This window comes from Cervus elaphus, chromosome 17 (assembly GCF_910594005.1).
Source record: "Cervus elaphus chromosome 17, mCerEla1.1, whole genome shotgun sequence".
Taxonomy (NCBI): Eukaryota; Metazoa; Chordata; class Mammalia; order Artiodactyla; family Cervidae; genus Cervus; species Cervus elaphus.
In genome coordinates, this window is record NC_057831.1 from 5,890,339 (window position 1) to 5,910,127 (window position 19,789).

Consider the following 19,789-nt stretch of genomic DNA (forward strand, 5'->3'; position numbering starts at 1 on the left):
CATATTGCTGAAGCCTGGCTTGGAGAATTTTGAGCATTACTTTACTAGCATGTGAGATGAGTGCAATTGTGCGGTAGTTTGAGCCTTCTTTGGGATTGCCTTTCTTAGGGATTGGAATGAAAACTGACCTTTTCCAGTCCTGTGGCCCCTGCTGAGTTTTCCAAATTTGTTGACATATTGAGTGCAGCACTTTCACAGCATCATCTTTCAGGATTTGAAATAGCTCAACTGGAATTCCATCACATCCACTAGCTCGGTTCGAAGTGATGCTTTCTAAGGCCCACTTGACTTCACATTCCAGGATGTCTGGCTCTACGTGAGTGATCACACCATTGTGATTATCTGGGTCATGAAGGTCTTCTTTGTGCAGTTCTTCTGTGTATTCTTGCCACGTCTTCTTGATATCTTCTGCTTCTGTTAGGTCCATACAATTTCTGTCCTTTCTTGAACCCATCTTTGCATGTAATGTTCCCCTGGTCTCTCTAATTTTCTTGAAGAGATCTCTAGTCTTTCCCATTCTGTTGTTTTCCTCTATTTCTTTGCATTGATCGCTGAGGAAGGCTTTCTTCTCTCTCCTGGCTATTCTTTGGAACTCTGCATTCAAATGGGAATATCTTTCCTTTTCTCCTTTGCTTTTCGCTTCTCTTCTTTTCACAGCTATTTGTCAGGCCTCCTCAGGCAACCATTCTGCCTTTTTGCATTTCTTTTCCATGGGAATGCTCTTGATCCCTGTCTCCTGTACAATGTCACGAACCTCCGTTCATAGTTCATCAGGCTCTCTGTCTATCAGATTTAGTCCCTTAAATCTATTTCTCACTTCCACTCTATAGTCATCAGGGATTTGATTTAGGTCATACCTGAATGGTCTAGTGGTCTTCCCCGCTTTCTGCAGTTGAAGTCTGCATTTGGCAATAAGGAGTTCATGATAGGAGCCACAGTCAGCTCCTGGTCTTGTTTTTGCTGACTGTATAGAGCTTCTCCATCTTTGCCTGCAAAGAATATAATCAATCTGATTTCGGTGTTGACCATCTGGTGATGTCCATGTGTATGTGGTGATGTCTGGCAATGTCTTAGGTTAGGGCTTTTCTCGGGACAGTTCTCTTTCTCTCTCTCTGGCTATCCCACAGTCCGGGTTGCTATCTCACATTAGCTCCCTCAGATTGCCCTCGGGGCATTCAGGCCCGGTCCTTACTCTAAGCAATGCAGCCCTTGCCTCCAGGTTCAGCCCCCACTTGCTGGTGGTGGATGCCAGCGTCTGGGCTACTTTTCTGCTGGGAGTTGCCGTTGGGCACATAATCTGTGGGTTTTATTTATTTATATATTTACTTTTCCTCCCGGTTATGTTGTCCTCTGAGATTCCAAAACTCCCCACAGACCCGCTATGAGAGTGTTTCCTGGTGTTTGGAAACTTCTGCTCTTTTAAGACTCCCTTCCCAGGACGGATCTCTGTCCCTGCCTCTTTTGTCTCCCTTTTTATCTTTTATATTTTGTCCTACCTCCTCTCAAAAACAATGGGCTGCCTTTCTGGGTGCCTGATGTCCTCTGCCAGCATTCAGAAGTTGTTTCGTGGAATTTGCTCAGCGTTCAAATGTTCTTCGGATGAATTTGTGAGGGACAAAGTGGTCTCCCCGTCCTATTCCTCTGCAATCGTAGGACCACCCCTGAGACTTGAACTCTCGAGTCTATCTCCACAGCAAGCTCACTTTCCATTCTGCTTCAGAGCCAGGCTGCGAATGGAACTGGACTAAATATTTATGTGTTTGTTTTTTTTGTTTAAATCTTTCCTCTCATTATCCCTGCTACCCTGCTACCATTCCAATATTGTCCCATTTATATTTCTTCCTCTGAATGAAATGTCTCACTAACTTAAGAAGTATTGGGGCCAGAAGAGAATTTCTACTTAAAGTATTTTTATTCTCATAATTGTTATTCTATACCCACAAAGTTTCAACATTTCACTTTTTAACATTCAAACCCTAATTTGACCATGAGGAAACACTAACCTAAATCTTGTCAGGATTGTTTAAGAAAGATGAAGTTATAAAGCTAACCTGTTTAACAGTCCCTGGCAACCCACTCCAGTATTATTATCCGGGAAATCCCGTAGACAGGAGCCTGATAGGCGACAGTCCACAGCGTTGCAAGAGTTGGACACGACTGAACAACTGAGCACCATACTTTTCGTGGCTACAGTATGTACGTTTATTGGTCACAGAGCCAACAAGAACTCTAACACCAACCAATGAGGATTACGAAAGGGCCATCTAGGCCTGAAAATAAAAGTATAGGGCTTAATGTCTATTTTGCTTTCCGTCTATGCTCATAGGGTAGCTGGACGTATAGCTTTGTAGCAACTGATGGAGCGTTCTTCCTGAGCATTCTTATTAAAGCTGAACAATGAATGAATACATTTGGAATCCATGAATACCTTTGGGTGGTTTTAGAAATAATATAATCAGGTTAAGAGCAGGGAAACCAGGATGCATAAAGCAACTCAACCCATATAAACATGTATCCTTTTAACATTTGTACATATAAATTAGGAGAATCTCTTCCTGAATTTAGGAATGCATTTGCTTTCTTCATCATCTCCTTTTAAAATGATGGCGGTATGATGTCAAGGCAGGAAGAGCCTAAGGCAAAGTGATGACATTCCTTCAGGAATGCACACCTTCTGGAGGCTGCAAAATCAAATGGAGAATGGGGGTGGGGTCTGCTTGTGGGGGAGCTGACTGATGTCTAGGCTGCCTTAGGCCCTTTGAAGGAGGGAAATTACCTTTATTAAGGCTGCTATGTGACATGTCTTGCACGGAGTAGTACATTATGTTATGTAGTCCAGCGAGGTGTAAGTAGCATCATTTATGTTAAGTTGGAGCAAACTGAAGCTCAAAGAGCTTCAGGTAACTTATCCCATTAGGAGGCAGAATGGGAGCCTTCTGGTTCTCTCACCCGGCACCACAAGTGGCTCACCCACTTGAATGGACATGGTGATGCACTCACTATGTCTCAGAAAAGCCAAGTGGATGGGCATTTTAAAACATGTGGTTACATTCTTCTGTTTATTTTTCTACAACTTGGCTCCTCTATTGACTTCTGTAGCTGGCTATTTAAGCAGGTTATTTAAGGAAATATTAAGCAGGTTTATTGAGCAAATATCAGGAAAACATTTATAGCTGGGCACGAGAAACTTTGAACTCAATTTTTCATTGCTGATCACTCTTTCTTGGAAAAGCCCTTCATTGCATTCCTTTGACAGGGGCTGTTGGTAGTTAAAATTCATCTTTGGGTTAGCTGAGGAAGGTGTTACAGAAAAATGGCCACCTGTAATCTTACCACATAGTCTGCATTTAATGACTACTTCCCAAGGACCGTGGGCAGGAAGTCATCCTTGGAGCTGACTGAGGGGTGTGGCCTCCCAGAGAAGAGGTCCAGAGGCTGACTGAAACGCAGGGTCAGGCAGGATGTCTCATGAAAGGCGATTCTTTTCATGATAGAAAATTGGGCATGACTGGGTACTCAGAAAGCCAAACAGGAAATTGAACAGAGGGAGGAAACTTACTACAAAAGTAAATGATAACCAAATGCTGCTTGATTTGAATGTTAAATATGTTTGGCTTTTAAAATGAGATCTGATACCAGAATCCACTGATAATACTGAACATTAGGAAACCTGTATAGATACAGGTTAAGTGCCTCATGACACAGGGCAAAGGGAATAGACAGCACTGTCTGGGGAACACTGTCACAGGGAGAATCAACCCTGAGTCTGATCCCGCCTCTAGGTTTAACTACTGGTTTGCAGAATATGGGGAAGAAGAACATGTTAACACTACAAGGAGGCAATTAGTCTGTTTCAGAATGTGGGGAATTCTATATAACAAATGGTTCAGTTTCTCTCTTTGAGCCACTGCAATGAACATGCTGCTGACTCTAAGGGGTGGAAATCAGGCTAAATAAGCTAAACTACTACTAGTGAAAATCTCTCTCCTATATTCGATTCAGACAAGAAGACAGTTAGCAAGAGTTCTGTCAAAACCTGGGCCTTTTGGTGTAGCTCCAGGACTCGCGAGGACAACCAACACCCACCTCTACCACCCACAAAGCCAAAACAGCTCTTTGGAGCTCCTCTTGAGGATGTATGTGATAACGACAGCCTGCCCACCCCAATTCTGGTAGGTCTTATTTTGGTTTTCTGTAACCCTCCTGAGGAGGGGAGTTCTGAGAGATCAAGTGTTCTCTTCCAAATCTACCCCCAAATGAAGAAGTCTGGCTTTGTCTGATAAGTTTCATAATATTACTTCAAAGAATAAGGTCTGATTTAGGTACTGCAGAGTTACAAGGCAAATACCAGATGAAAAGGTACTCTCATCCATTCCACTGATTTCAACAAAGACCCACCTATACTGGCTCAGGCCAGTTAAAATGGACTCTGTAAGGTAAGGGAGTCAGAGAAGGCGAGGTTGGGAGAAAGCATGAGACCAGCACTTGACAGGAACAGATCACCTTTAACGAGGCGAGAAGGGGCAGCAGTCAGAGGAGTGAGCTGCTGCACCACCCCAAGAAAAGAGTGAGCATCTACAGGCCTGTATGTGGAAAGCCTCTGTCCTAAGGGGGCCTGTTCGCCAAGGTTGTTCAGAGCAGTTCTCTCTCACACAGCTGGGGCAAGGAATTTCGGAGACCGGCCAGAGGCTGGGACCAGCTGGGATCTGGGCGTAATCAACCTAATGTCCATGTTTTTCTTCGGGTGACAGAGTTCTTTATTTTGCATAGAACGGTGGGGAGGACCTGGAGGGGAGTTTTAACTCCAGGCTATTTTGAGCTGTGTAACTTTCCTTCAGACTCTGTGTGTAAGAATCTCTGAGGGTCCACTTCATCCTCATATGGTCTCCTGGTCTCCTCCCTTGAAGTCGACACTCGTCTCAAGTCTCCTTCAGCTGAGTCTACTCCGCCTTATGACTCAAAATGTCTCACACGGATTTGATTTGTAACTCTAGTGTTTAAGCATAAAGTACTCATCCTCTGGCAAAAAATGAATCATTTGAGCCTGACAGAATGTGTCAAAAGAAAGCCACAGAGTTTGGACTGTGCTTTATCAAATTAGTACATTGAACTGTAAGCATTAACACTTGTTCACTGTCCACTATCTCTCCAAGCACTATACTAGATGCAGGGAATTTTATGGTAGATATGAAGAAATTTGTCATCCAAGTTATGTGCTAGCACTACCCCAGACCTGTGTCTTTCACAGAAAATTTAGGGGGCAGCTATGATTATCATCACCCCCACTTCATAAATGAAAAACAAAAGAGCCTCACCCAAGTATGTGCTATGCCTAAAGTCTCACAGTGGATAAGTAGCAGAACAGATTCCACATTCCTTGAAAAACCTGGCTCCAATATCTGTTATCTCTCTACTCTGCAGACAGCAGAGGATATTAAAGTACAGAAAAAGGAACTAGAAAGGCTGATGAGAAAGAAATGTGGTCAGAGAAGGAGGAGAGGCATATTGAGCCTGATTTTGAGGGGAGGGAATACAGGAAATAGGAATGAATGGGGTGGACAGTCCCTGAAAGGGGAATACACAAATGGAGCATGAATATGGCAAAAAGATTTCCACACTTAGGGAAGACCATCTATAACAGGGAATAATGAGAAAGGAGCGGTGAAGGAGGAGAGGGTGAATCTACAAAGGCCTCAAAGCAGAGACCTTTAACACGGTAAATTCACTAAAACGGAAAGTCTGATTACACAAGTGTTTAAAATGTTTCAGGGTATGAATGCCAAATCGATTGTTGGGTAGAAAATATATTTAGAGACACTGAAGAAAAAATTTCAAATTGACTTCGGTCCAGTTCTAGCACTGTACCCTCATACACCACAGCTCTGTCAAAAGAGGAGCAAGCTTGTGCTCTGGGCTTGTAGATATGAAACGTCCCATACTTTTCTTTTCTTTCCTTCCCTATAGGATATGCTTTCCTACATCAATCAAAACGGGCCGTTTACAGAAGGCATCTTCAGAAAATCAGGCAATATACAATCACGCAGGGCCCTAAAGGAGAAACTAAACTCTGGGGACAAAGTGAACTTGGATGATGAATCCATTCTTGTGGTAGCATCCACCTTAAAGGTAAGGAAAGTTTGAGCCTTATCCACATACAGAGGAAATCTGAAGCTGTATGACTGGTCCTTCATTATGACCGCCCAAGAAACATAAGAGGCGTAAGAGAGGAAGGATTTGAAAAAGTGAAAAACACTTCACAAAGCCAAAATTGAAGGAAGGTACCCCAAAGATGATAAGCCCCACATATTAGATATTTTCCTTTTTCATTGCACATCTTGACTCCTGAACACTCCATGCAAAAGAATAATAATAAATTTCAGAATACACACTTACACATAGAGTGTTTACCAAAACAAGCTTCCTGCTTTTGATGACTTCCTCATCATCTTTTAATGAAGGCAGCATTTCCAAAATAAAATTTACATTAAGCTTTTGGAAATAGTTAACAGAAGTAACTTCCCAAGGGGCTCAGACAGTAAAGAATCCGCCTGCAATTTGGGAAACCTGGGTTCGATTCCTGGGTTGGAAGAATCCCTGGAAAAGGGACTGGCATACCGACTCCAGTATTTTTGTCTGGAGAATCCCATGGACGGAGGAGTCCGGCAGGCTATATAGTCCATGGGGTGGCACAGAGTCAGACACGGCTGAAGCAACTCAGCATGGATGCAAGACAGATGGTTACTTACTGTGGTAAACTCGTGTGTGTGTGTGTGTGTGTGTGTGTGTGTGTGTTAGTCGCCTAGTCGTGTCCGACTCTCTGTGATCCCATGGACTGTAGCCCACCAGGCCCCTTGGTCCATGGGATTCTCCAGGCAAGAATACTAGAGTGGGCTGCCATGCCCTTCTCCAGGAGATCTTCCTGATTCAGGGATCGAACCTGCACCCCTTGCATCTCCTGCATTGGAAGGCAGGTTCTTTATCACCAGCACCACCTGGGAAGCCCATTTGTCTTACAGGGAATCAAAAAACACTTAGTGAGGCCACCAAATTCTCTGATCATTTCACCATCCTTCCTTCCCCTGTCTCTCAATGCCTTTTACTTTAAAATTAGAGTAGGGATGACTCCACCATTTGTTCCTCCTTTGATCTCTCTTACCATCTTCAACACCCTTTGTTAATATTTGTATGTTTAACCCACCACCCAAGGTTACAGTTACATGGTAACCAGTTTTTATTACATGCCTCATCTTATAAATCTTATTTTTAAAGTGAGTGCAACAGTCAAAATCAGTTTGGAATTTTGAAAATTCAATAGATTCATACAAAAAATAGACTGAGTTTGAAATGATACAGCTAAATCACAAGTGTATAGTTAAATTTCTACCAGGGCAGCTAAATCACAAGTGTATAGTTAAATTTCTACCAGGGCAATAATAGAACAGGAAAAAAATTTAATCAATTCATCTTGATACCTGTTAGCAGCTATGAACAAAGATATATTGATGTAGTAATAACTACAGACAGGTTATTAAAATTACATTAGAAACTAAATATATGGTCTTTCCTTGTGCCCTATTAATGTTCGATTCTATGATAACAGCAACAGTGCAGATACCACTTAGAGCTGACCCCTACTGCACGTGCACCATAATAACACACACTAGGTGTGCAAACAGCAAGTAGAGTGCTACCCTCTGTAAGGTGCACCCTGGGGACTGATTTGAGTTCTGAGCAAGATTTACTAGGCTCTTGCCTATTTCCATGCTCTAAGCACAGACTAGTAAGAGGGTGGCTACTTATGGGTACAGGTCTTACACAATCCCAAAGTGTTCTTTTCCTAAAGTTGATTGATCTTGGTGGGGAATCAGACATTGCAACCTCAGCCTTGATAATACCATATGTCAAAGCCACCACAGAGTTGGTCTAAATCAGAAATGAATACATAGACAGAACCACATTGAGTTTTCCACTAAACTGTCTATAAACAGAGATCCAATAGCAAATACCCACAGCATATTCTGCATGAGTCATGTCCTGGCTTAACCATACTCAGTCTCACCAATCGATTCTACAGCACAGGGTCCAGGAGAGAGAAGAGACACACTCTCCAAGTGCATGTAGTTTGGTACACAAGGCAAAGGCCTGCTGCATACTCCCAGACTCCCAGAAGCCAAAGCCAGCTGAGGTGGTTGAATGGCATCACCAACTCAATGGACATGAATTTGAGCAAGACCCAGGTGTTGGTGATGGACAGGAAAGCCTGGTGTGCTGCAGTCCATGGGGTCCCAAAGAGTAGGACACGACTGAACGACTGAATGGAAATGGAGTGCTTCCTCCTTCCAAATGTACTGTGGGCACTCCATAAAAAGCATAGTGAAAACCTAATGACCATGATTGGGTACTGTATACCAATTACAAGAAAAAGTATGAGAGGACTGCGACTTTGTACATTATCTTTGTACTCTGTCCTCAGTACTCAAAAGAGTGCCTGGCACAAACAGCAGCTCAATAAGTACTGAAACAAGTGAACACTGACTGGATTATAATCACGACAGTTGCCCAGAAACACTGCCTGAACAAGATACTATTAAGAGAAGTCAGGCTCTATATTAAGACCAGTGGAAGCAAGTTGTGCCTTTGAAACTGGCAAGGCAATACAATCATTTCCCCTCAGTCTTGCACAACAGTTTACAACTTCAACTATTTTAATAGGCCCCATTCTATGATACTAAGACTTGTTCATCAGTGATGAACTTTCTAGGCCTCCACTTAGGAAGCTTACATTTGCATTTTCTATCCCACAGGTGTGAAGTTGCAATGTATCTAAATTCTCACTTTCCTCTTTGGGGAGGATATATTCCATTCAAAGAGTTGTAAGGGTAACATGTTGTTTACCCTTTGGGGCTTTTGATTTATTTCTAACACCTGCTACTTAAAAGTCTGTAGGACTGAACTTTTATATGGTTTAAAAAAAAAAAAAGATTGAAGCTATTATGAGACTAGCTTTTCCCCAAAGAGCACATATACCTCAAGTTTTCTCTTAATATGTGTATAAGAGCATGTAGGGCTGTACTTTTGTTTGTTTTATTTCAGAACTTCTCTTTCTTGAATTCAGAGCAAGCACTGTGTCTTAAGTAAACAAACAAAATGGGTATGTGCCTTTCTTTTCAAGAAACTAATAGGATTTAGGATGAGTTATCACCAGACCTTGCCAGTTTGTACGAATGTGCTAACATGAACACAAAGAATAAGTTCCAGGTGATAGAAGGAGCTTTAGCTTCATTCTCACTACAGCCCAAACTCTCCTTTTATGCATCTAATTTTAGTTGGGGAAAATCCAACCAGCATTTATGGATGTGCAAGCCTGTGGAGAATCACAGCCAAGCTCTGTGTGAATCAGTCTGCGTGGCTATGAAGGAACCACGGACTGAACTGAATTTGTCAACTAACTATTTTCTTTGCAACTTCTCCATTGAATTTATCATAAGACTAATATATATTTTTTGATCTATCTAAGGATTTTCTTCAAAATATTCCAGGAAGCATATTTTCAGCCACTCTCTATGATAAATGGCTTGATGTTATTGATCAAGGGAATGAGGAGGAGAAAATAACTGCGACCCAGAGGTAATGATGCAATTTTCTCAACTCTGAGAAAATACAACCAACATACTCTTAGGAAAATATCAGCTTATGGTTACAGCTGTGTCCACTAAAATAATGACCAGTATCAAAAGGTTTCACTTGATCATACCCATGGAAGCCAGTTTGAAAAGAGATGCACGCCTTATTGGTGACATTGTAATTGGTGTTTTTCTGCTAATCTTATTAATATGGAATGCTTGACCATTTTACACCTTCTGAATACACGAAATCGTTGGAGATGAAATCCATTGGTCTAAAAAGAGATGATAAAGAACCAATCTGCCAGCGGTATGATCTTAAATACAAACACATAACTAACCAGAGCAGTTCTTACCTGGCTCAGGAATTAAACTCGGTGAAACATTTTTGTGTGCATTCATGCCTGGAACTGTGAGAATGGACTGTGGACATGGTATAAAAAGAAGTATTTTGTTCTCTGTATTTCCACTTACTGAGCAAAATGACTCGCTTTATTGATAAGTGCCTTTTTCTGTCATTAGGCTTCTAGACCAGCTGCCAAGAGCCAATGTAGTTTTTCTGCGATACCTTTTTGGAGTGTTACACAACATTGAGCAACATTCCTCATCCAATCAGATGACAGCTTATATTTTATCAGTGTGTATGACCACAAGCATTCTTGGTCTGCTTAATTCTGGCAGCACAGCATTCGAAAACTTCACCAAGAAGGTAATGAGAGCTCTCATTTTTATGCCTTGCAGGGCAGAGTCCCCATTTTGAACCTGAAGTCTGTGGTATTAACTCTGGTGAACCAGATGTTTAAAGTGCACTTTTTAATTACACTGCCTTGGACTGGCAGAGGCCTGCTCTGGTTGGGCATGGGAAGGTGTGTTGCAACTGAGAACAGTCGAGTCACTTCTCCTTTGCCATCCAAGAGATTAAACAATAGAGAGATAAGAGTAGGATGGTATGATAGAGAAGACCCTGGCTTTGGAGTCTGAGAACCAAGATTCAACTCTCAGCCTAATCACTGAGGGGTGTACAAACCTCCAAACTATGATTTCATCATTACACAATGATGACAACACCCAATACATCTGGTCAGTCTCGGCACATCTTAGGCGGCCTGGGCAATATGAGCACCCAAGGTTCCACACATACCGGCCTCACTCTGCCAGTTCTGGCTCATTCAGGAAAATACTTGGCTTCTATTGTGTCTCTGCTAGAGGATGAGGAGGCTAGTAAAATATTTCAGAACATCCTGACAGAGCCACAACATGCCTAAGAAGATCACAGCTCTTTTCCAAGCTCCCCTGGACAGCAAGTGTGAGGCAAGGCAATGCAGTTAGACAGACAGACATGTTGTCTCTCCAGATGCTTTCTTCCGTCACAAACCCTGCCACCCTACACGGAAACTTCTGCTACCCACGTTTCAGATAGTTCTTCACTGAACTGAATTTCAAAATTTGTGTTGCATTTGATGCTTTATCAAGTTTAATGAGATGGTATATATAAATTCTATCTCAAGAAAACTAGAAAAAAGTTCAATAAAAATAAACAAAACTTAATAAGAAAATATACATTTTTGTCCCAAACATCCTATGTAGGCTACTTAAAAATCATCCTAGTGTTAAGCATGTAGCAATCATTACAAAATTTTAGCTATCAGACTAGGCCACATATTATAACTTTAGTCCACCGACGAAAAGAATTTTAAAATTTGTGTCCCAGAAATACAGAACAGACTTTTGAACTCTGTGGGAGAAGGTGAGGGTGGGATGTTTCAAAAGAACAGCATGTATACTATCTATGGTGAAACAGATCACCAGCCCAGGTGGGATGCATGAGACAAGTGCTCCAGCCTGGTGCACTGGGAAGACCCAGAGGAATCAGGTGGAGAGGGAGATGGGAAGGGGGATCGGGATGGGGAATAAGTGTAAATCTATGGCTGATTCATATCAATGTATGACAAAACCCACTGAAATGTTGTGAAGCAATTAGCCTCCAACTAATAAAAAAATTGAAAAAAAAAAAAAAAATTTGTGTCCAAAGTACTCTTGAAAGGATTAGTTATTTCTTAGAAAAAGCTGATGCATATATAATATATATATATTTTTTAAATCAAGTGAATTTTTCTGACTTCTTTTGCATTTTTTGTGAGAGCCAAGATTCATGTATGAAATGTGATTTACTATTAGGCCATATGTACAGTAATACCCCATTTTTTGCCCCTCTGTGTTACAGATTTCTTTCATACAATTTCTCATTGAAAACTGTCTCAAGATATTTGGAGAAGATATCACGTCTCTCTTTGGACCGAAATCAGTGAGTTGTGATAACAGTGATAGCACTGACATCACTGATAACAGTGAGAAGGTTGCAGGTACGTGAATAATGTAACTGGCTTTGATGCAAAAGACAGCAAGGCTGCCAGGGTCAATGGGAGATCTTGGAGTCCAAAGCACATTCTAAGGGCAGTAATTTCCATCCGCTCCAAGACATGGGAAGTTTCCCACTTGTGAGATCAAAGAAAGGATAAGACTGTTCTGATTTCAAGAAGCTACTAATACAGCTTTAGAAGACATCATGGTTCAGTTCAGTTCAGTTGCTCAGTCGAGTCTGACTCTTTATGATCCCAAGGACTGCACTGACCCCAACTCCTTGGGGTCAAGGGCTGCAGCGTGCCAGGCCTCCCTGTCCATCACCAACTCCCGGAGCTTACTTAAACTCATGTCCATCGAATCAGTGATGCCATCCAACCATCTCACCCTGTCTGGTCCCCTTCTGCTCCTGCCTTCAATCTTTCCCAGCATCAGGGATTTTTCCAATGAGTTAGTTCTTTGCATCAGGTGGCCAAAGTATTGGAGTTTCGGCTTCAGCATCAGTCCTTCCAATGAACACCCAGGACTGATCTCCTTTAGGATGGACCGGTTGGATCTCCTTGCAGTCCAAGGGACTCTCAAGAGTCTTCTCCAACACCACAGTCGAAAAGCATCAATTTTTCAGCACTCAGCTTTCTTCACAGTACAACTCTCACATCCATACATGACCACTGGAAAAACCATAGCCTTGACCAGACGGACCTTTGTTGGCAAGGTAATGTCTCTGCTTTTTAATGTGCTATCTAGGTTGGTCATAACTTTCCTTCCAAGGAGTAAGCGTCTTTTAATTTCATGGCTGCAATCACCACCCGCAGTGATTTTGGAGCCCCAAAAAATAAAGTATGACACTGTTTCCACTGTCTCCGCATCTATTTCCCATGAGGTGATGGGACCAGATGCCATGATCTTAGTTTTCTGAATGTTGAGCTTTAAGCCAACTTTTTCACTCTCCTCTTTCACTTTCATCAAGCGGCTTTTTAGTTCCTCTTCACCCTCTGCCATAAGGGTGGTGTCATCTGCATATCTGAGGTTATTGATATTTCTCCTGGCAATCTTGATTCCAGCTTGTGCTTCTTCCAGCCCAGCGTTTCTCTTGATGTACTCTGCATATAAGTTAAATAAGCAGGGTGACAATGTACAGCCTTGACGTACTCCTTTTCCTATTTGGAACCAGTCAGTTGTTCCGTGTCTAGTTCTAACTGTTGCTTCCTGACCTGCATACAGGTTTCTCAAGGGGCAGGTCAGGTGGTCTGGTATTCCCATCTCCTTCAGAATTTTCCACAGTTTATTCGAGCGTGATCCACACGCTCGAAGGCTTTGGCATAGTCAATAAAGCAGAAATAGATGTTTTTCTGGAACTCTCTTGCTTTTTCGATGATCCAGTGGATACTGGCAATTTGATCTCTGGTTCCTCTGCCTTTTCAAAACCAGCTTGGATATCTGGAAGTTCTCAGCTCACATATTGCTGAAGCCTGGCTTGGAGAATTTTGAGCATTACTTTACTAGCATGTGAGATGAGTGCAATTGTGCGGTAGTTTGAGCCTTCTTTGGGATTGCCTTTCTTAGGGATTGGAGTGAAAACTGACCTTTTCCAGTCCTGTGGCCCCTGCTGAGTTTTCCAAATTTGTTGACATATTGAGTGCAGCACTTTCACAGCATCATCTTTCAGGATTTGAAATAGCTCAACTGGAATTCCATCACATCCACTAGCTCGGTTCGAAGTGATGCTTTCTAAGGCCCACTTGACTTCACATTCCAGGATGTCTGGCTCTACGTGAGTGATCACACCATTGTGATTATCTGGGTCATGAAGACCTTCTTTGTACAGTTCTTCTGTGTATTCTTGCCACCTCTTCTTAATATCTTCTGCTTCTGTTAGGTCCATACCATTTCTGTCCTTTCTTGAACCCATCTTTGCATGTAATGTTCCCCTGGTATCTCTAATTTTCTTGAAGAGATCTCTAGTCTTTCCCATTCTGTTGTTTTCCTCTATTTCTTTGCATTGATCGCTGAGGAAGGCTTTCTTCTCTCTCCTGGCTATTCTTTGGAACTCTGCATTCAAATGGGAATATCTTTCCTTTTCTCTTCTCTTCTTTTCACAGCTATTTGTCAGGCCTCCTCAGACAACCATTTTGCCTTTTTGCATTTCTTTTCCATGGGGATGCTCTTGATCCCTGTCTCCTGTACAATGTCACGAACTTCCGTTCATAGTTCATCAGGCTCTCTGTCTATCAGATTTAGTCCCTTAAATCTATTTCTCACTTCCACTCTATAGTCATCATGGATTTGATTTAGGTCATACCTGAATGGTCTAGTGGTCTTCCCCGCTTTCTTCTGTTGAAGTCTGCATTTGGCAATAAGGAGTTCATGATCTGAGCCACAGTCAGCTCCTGGTCTTGTTTTTGCTGACTGTATAGAGCTTCTCCATCTTTGCCTGCAAAGAATATAATCAATCTGATTTCGGTGTTGACCATCTGGTGATGTCCATGTGTATGTGGTGATGTCTGGCAATGTCTTAGGTTAGGGCTTTTCTCGGGACAGTTCTCTTTCTCTCTCTCTGGCTATCCCACAGTCCGGGTTGCTATCTCACATTAGCTCCCTCAGATTGCCCTCGGGGCATTCAGGCCCGGTCCTTACTCTAAGCAATGCAGCCCATGCTTCCCGGTTCAGCCCCCACTTGCTGGTGGTGGATGCCAGCGTCTGGGCTACTTTTCTGCTGGGAGTTGCCGTTAGGCACATAATCTGTGGGTTTTATTTATTTATATATTTACTTTTCCTCCCGGTTATGTTGTCCTCTGAGATTCCAAAACTCCCCACAGACCCGCTATGAGAGTGTTTCCTGGTGTTTGGAAACTTCTGCTCTTTTAAGACTCCCTTCCCAGGACGGATCTCTGTCCCTGCCTCTTTTGTCTCCCTTTTTATCTTTTATATTTTGTCCTACCTCCTCTCAAAAACAATGGGCTGCCTTTCTGGGTGCCTGATGTCCTCTGCCAGCATTCAGAAGTTGTTTCGTGGAATTTGCTCAGCGTTCAAATGTTCTTCGGATGAATTTGTGAGGGACAAAGTGGTCTCCCCGTCCTATTCCTCTGCAATCGTAGGACCACCCCTGAGACTTGAACTCTCGAGTCTATCTCCACAGCAAGCTCACTTTCCATTCTGCTTCAGAGCCAGGCTGCGAATGGAACTGGACTAAATATTTATGTGTTTGTTTTTTTTGTTTAAATCTTTCCTCTCATTATCCCTGCTACCCTGCTACCATTCCAATATTGTCCCATTTATATTTCTTCCTCTGAATAAAATGTCTCACTAACTTAAGAAGTATTGGGGCCAGAAGAGAATTTCTACTTAAAGTATTTTTATTCTCATAATTGTTATTCTATACCCACAAAGTTTCAACATTTCACTTTTTAACATTCAAACCCTAATTTGACCATGAGGAAACACTAACCTAAATCTTGTTAGGATTGTTTAAAAAAGATGAGGTTATAAAGTTAAACTGTTTACCAGTCCCTGGCAACCCACTCCAGTATTATTATCCGGGAAATCCCGTAGACAGGAGCCTGATAGGCGACAGTCCACAGCGTTGCAAGAGTTGGACACGACTGAACAACTGAGCACCATACTTTTCGTGGCTACAGTATGTACGTTTATTGGTCACAGAGCCAACAAGAACTCTAACACCAACCAATGAGGATTACGAAAGGGCCATCTAGGCCTGAAAATAAAAGTATAGGGCTTAATGTCTATTTTGCTTTCCGTCTATGCTCATAGGGTAGCTGGACGTATAGCTTTGTAGCAACTGATGGAGCGTTCTTCCTGAGCATTCTTATTAAAGCTGAACAATGAATGAATACATTTGGAATCCATGAATACCTTTGGGTGGTTTTAGAAATAATATAATCAGGTTAAGAGCAGGGAAACCAGGATGCATTAAGCAACTCAACCCATATAAACATGTATCCTTTTAACATTTGTACATATTAATTAGGAGAATCTCTTCCTGAATTTAGGAATGCATTTGCTTTCTTCATCATCTCCTTTTAAAATGATGGCGGTATGATGTCAAGGCAGGAAGAGCCTAAGGCAAAGTGATGACATTCCTTCAGGAATGCACACCTTCTGGAGGCTGCAAAATCAAATGGAGAATGGAGGTGGGGTCTGCTTGTGGGGGAGCTGACTGATGTCTAGGCTGCCTTAGGCCCTTTGAAGGAGGGAAATTACCTTTATTAAGGCTGCTATGTGACATGTCTTGCACGGAGTAGTACATTATGTTATGTAGTCCAGCGAGGTGTAAGTAGCATCATTTATGTTAAGTTGGAGCAAACTGAAGCTCAAAGAGCTTCAGGTAACTTATCCCATTAGGAGGCAGAATGGGAGCCTTCTGGTTCTCTCACCCGGCACCACAAGTGGCTCACCCACTTGAATGGACATGGTGATGCACTCACTATGTCTCAGAAAAGCCAAGTGGATGGGCATTTTAAAACATGTGGTTACATTCTTCTGTTTATTTTTCTACAACTTGGCTCCTCTATTGACTTCTGTAGCTGGCTATTTAGGCAGGTTATTTAAGGAAATATTAAGCAGGTTTATTGAGCAAATATCAGGAAAACATTTATGGCTGGGCACGAGAAACTTTGAACTCAATTTTTCATTGCTGATCACTCTTTCTTGGAAAAGCCCTTCATTGCATTCCTTTGACAGGGGCTGTTGGTAGTTAAAATTCATCTTTGGGTTAGCTGAGGAAGGTGTTACAGAAAAATGGCCACCTGTAATCTTACCACATAGTCTGCATTTAATGACTACTTCCCAAGGACCGTGCGGGCAGGAAGTCATCCTTGGAGCTGACTGAGGGGTGTGGCCTCCCAGAGAAGAGGTCCAGAGGCTGACTGAAACACAGGGTCAGGCAGGATGTCTCATGAAAGGCGATTCTTTTCATGATAGAAAATTGGGCATGACTGGGTACTCAGAAAGCCAAACAGGAAATTGAACAGAGGGAGGAAACTTACTACAAAAGTAAATGATAACCAAATGCTGCTTGATTTGAACGTTAAATATGTTTGGCTTTTAAAATGAGATCTGATACCAGAATCCACTGATAATACTGAACATTAGGAAACCTGTATAGCTACAGGTTAAGTGCCTCATGACACAGGGCAAAGGGAATAGACAGCACTGTCTGGGGAACACTGTCACAGGGAGAATCAACCCTGAGTCTGATCCCGCCTCTAGGTTTAACTACTGGTTTGCAGAATATGGGGAAGAAGAACATGTTAACACTACAAGGAGGCAATTAGTCTGTTTCAGAATGTGGGGAATTCTATATAACAAATGGTTCCGTTTCTCTCTTTGAGCCACTGCAATGAACATGCTGCTGACTCTAAGGGGTGGAAATCAGGCTAAATAAGCTAAACTACTACTAGTGAAAATCTCTCTCCTATATTCGATTCAGACAAGAAGACAGTTAGCAAGAGTTCTGTCAAAACCTGGGCCTTTTGGTGTAGCTCCAGGACTCGCGAGGACAACCAACACCCACCTCTACCACCCACAAAGCCAAAACAGCTCTTTGGAGCTCCTCTTGAGGATGTATGTGATAACGACAGCCTGCCCACCCCAATTCTGGTAGGTCTTATTTTGGTTTTCTGTAACCCTCCTGAGGAGGGGAGTTCTGAGAGATCAAGTGTTCTCTTCCAAATCTACCCCCAAATGAAGAAGTCTGGCTTTGTCTGATAAGTTTCATAATATTACTTCAAAGAATAAGGTCTGATTTAGGTACTGCAGAGTTACAAGGCAAATACCAGATGAAAAGGTACTCTCATCCATTCCACTGATTTCAACAAAGACCCACCTATACTGGCTCAGGCCAGTTAAAATGGACTCTGTAAGGTAAGGGAGTCAGAGAAGGCGAGGTTGGGAGAAAGCATGAGACCAGCACTTGACAGGAACAGATCACCTTTAACGAGGCGAGAAGGGGCAGCAGTCAGAGGAGTGAGCTGCTGCACCACCCCAAGAAAAGAGTGAGCATCTACAGGCCTGTATGTGGAAAGCCTCTGTCCTAAGGGGGCCTGTTCGCCAAGGTTGTTCAGAGCAGTTCTCTCTCACACAGCTGGGGCAAGGAATTTCGGAGACCGGCCAGAGGCTGGGACCAGCTGGGATCTGGGCGTAATCAACCTAATGTCCATGTTTTTCTTCGGGTGACAGAGTTCTTTATTTTGCATAGAACGGTGGGGAGGACCTGGAGGGGAGTTTTAACTCCAGGCTATTTTGAGCTGTGTAACTTTCCTTCAGACTCTGTGTGTAAGAATCTCTGAGGGTCCACTTCATCCTCATATGGTCTCCTGGTCTCCTCCCTTGAAGTCGACACTCGTCTCAAGTCTCCTTCAGCTGAGTCTACTCCGCCTTATGACTCAAAATGTCTCACACGGATTTGATTTGTAACTCTAGTGTTTAAGCATAAAGTACTCATCCTCTGGCAAAAAATGAATCATTTGAGCCTGACAGAATGTGTCAAAAGAAAGCCACAGAGTTTGGACTGTGCTTTATCAAATTAGTACATTGAACTGTAAGCATTAACACTTGTTCACTGTCCACTATCTCTCCAAGCACTATACTAGATGCAGGGAATTTTATGGTAGATATGAAGAAATTTGTCATCCAAGTTATGTGCTAGCACTACCCCAGACCTGTGTCTTTCACAGAAAATTTAGGGGGCAGCTATGATTATCATCACCCCCACTTCATAAATGAAAAACAAAAGAGCCTCACCCAAGTATGTGCTATGCCTAAAGTCTCACAGTGGATAAGTAGCAGAACAGATTCCACATTCCTTGAAAAACCTGGCTCCAATATCTGTTATCTCTCTACTCTGCAGACAGCAGAGGATATTAAAGTACAGAAAAAGGAACTAGAAAGGCTGATGAGAAAGAAATGTGGTCAGAGAAGGAGGAGAGGCATATTGAGCCTGATTTTGAGGGGAGGGAATACAGGAAATAGGAATGAATGGGGTGGACAGTCCCTGAAAGGGGAATACACAAATGGAGCATGAATATGGCAAAAAGATTTCCACACTTAGGGAAGAGCATCTATAACAGGGAATAATGAGAAAGGAGCGGTGAAGGAGGAGAGGGTGAATCTACAAAGGCCTCAAAGCAGAGACCTTTAACACGGTAAATTCACTAAAACGGAAGTCTGATTACACAAGTGTTTAAAATGTTTCACGGTATGAATGCCAAATCGATTGTTGGGTAGAAAATATATTTAGAGACACTGAAGAAAAAATTTCAAATTGACTTCGGTCCAGTTCTAGCACTGTACCCTCATACACCACAGCTCTGTCGAAAGAGGAGCAAGCTTGTGCTCTGGGCTTGTAGATATGAAACGTCCCATACTTTTCTTTTCTTTCCTTCCCTATAGGATATGCTTTCCTTTATCAACAAAAACGGGCCGTTCACAGAAGGCATCTTTAGAACATCAGGCAATATACAGTCACGCAGGGCCCTAAAGGAGAAACTAAACTCAGGGGACAAAGTGAACTTGGATGATGAGTCCATTCTTGTGGTAGCATCCACCTTAAAGGTAAGGAACGTTTGAGCCTTATCCACACACAGAGGAAATCTGAAGCTGTATGACTGGTCCTTCATTATGACTGCCCAAGAAACATAAGAGGTGTAAGAGAGGAAGGATTTGAAAAAGTGAAAAACACTTCACAAAGCCAAAATTGAAGGAAGGTACCCCAAATATGATAAGCTCCACATATTAGATATTTTCCTTTTTCATTGCACATCTTGACTCCTGAACACTCCATGCAA

The 19,789-nt window shown here is 42.4% G+C and overlaps 2 protein-coding genes across 2 annotated transcripts; both read left to right on the forward strand.

The window, feature by feature from the left end:
• The first annotated feature begins 5,743 nt into the window (after positions 1-5,743).
• Positions 5,744-10,983, forward strand: LOC122673435 (rho GTPase-activating protein 20-like). The gene is made up of 3 exons (XM_043871227.1): positions 5,744-6,126; positions 9,518-9,627; positions 10,146-10,983. Exons 1-3 carry the CDS (start codon positions 5,968-5,970, stop codon positions 10,381-10,383), a joined length of 507 nt encoding a protein of 168 aa, XP_043727162.1. The 5' UTR covers positions 5,744-5,967; the 3' UTR covers positions 10,384-10,983.
• LOC122673214 (rho GTPase-activating protein 20-like) lies at positions 10,881-19,589 on the forward strand. The gene is made up of 4 exons (XM_043870740.1): positions 10,881-10,934; positions 11,848-11,986; positions 17,434-17,603; positions 19,395-19,589. Exons 1-4 carry the CDS (start codon positions 10,881-10,883, stop codon positions 19,569-19,571), a joined length of 540 nt encoding a protein of 179 aa, XP_043726675.1. The 3' UTR covers positions 19,572-19,589.
• The last annotated feature ends 200 nt before the right edge of the window (positions 19,590-19,789 follow it).

Coding starts and splice junctions, on each gene's coding strand:
- LOC122673435 (XM_043871227.1), top strand. CDS start 5,968: ATGCTTTCCTACATCAATCAAAACGGGCCGTTTACAGAAGGCATCTTC. Junction 6,127..9,517: donor TGGTAGCATCCACCTTAAAG/GTAAGGAAAGTT, acceptor GATCTATCTAAG/GATTTTCTTCAAAATATTCC. Junction 9,628..10,145: donor AAAATAACTGCGACCCAGAG/GTAATGATGCAA, acceptor TTCTGTCATTAG/GCTTCTAGACCAGCTGCCAA.
- LOC122673214 (XM_043870740.1), top strand. CDS start 10,881: ATGCCTAAGAAGATCACAGCTCTTTTCCAAGCTCCCCTGGACAGCAAG. Junction 11,987..17,433: donor TAACAGTGAGAAGGTTGCAG/GTACGTGAATAA, acceptor TATTCGATTCAG/ACAAGAAGACAGTTAGCAAG. Junction 17,604..19,394: donor GCCTGCCCACCCCAATTCTG/GTAGGTCTTATT, acceptor CCTTCCCTATAG/GATATGCTTTCCTTTATCAA.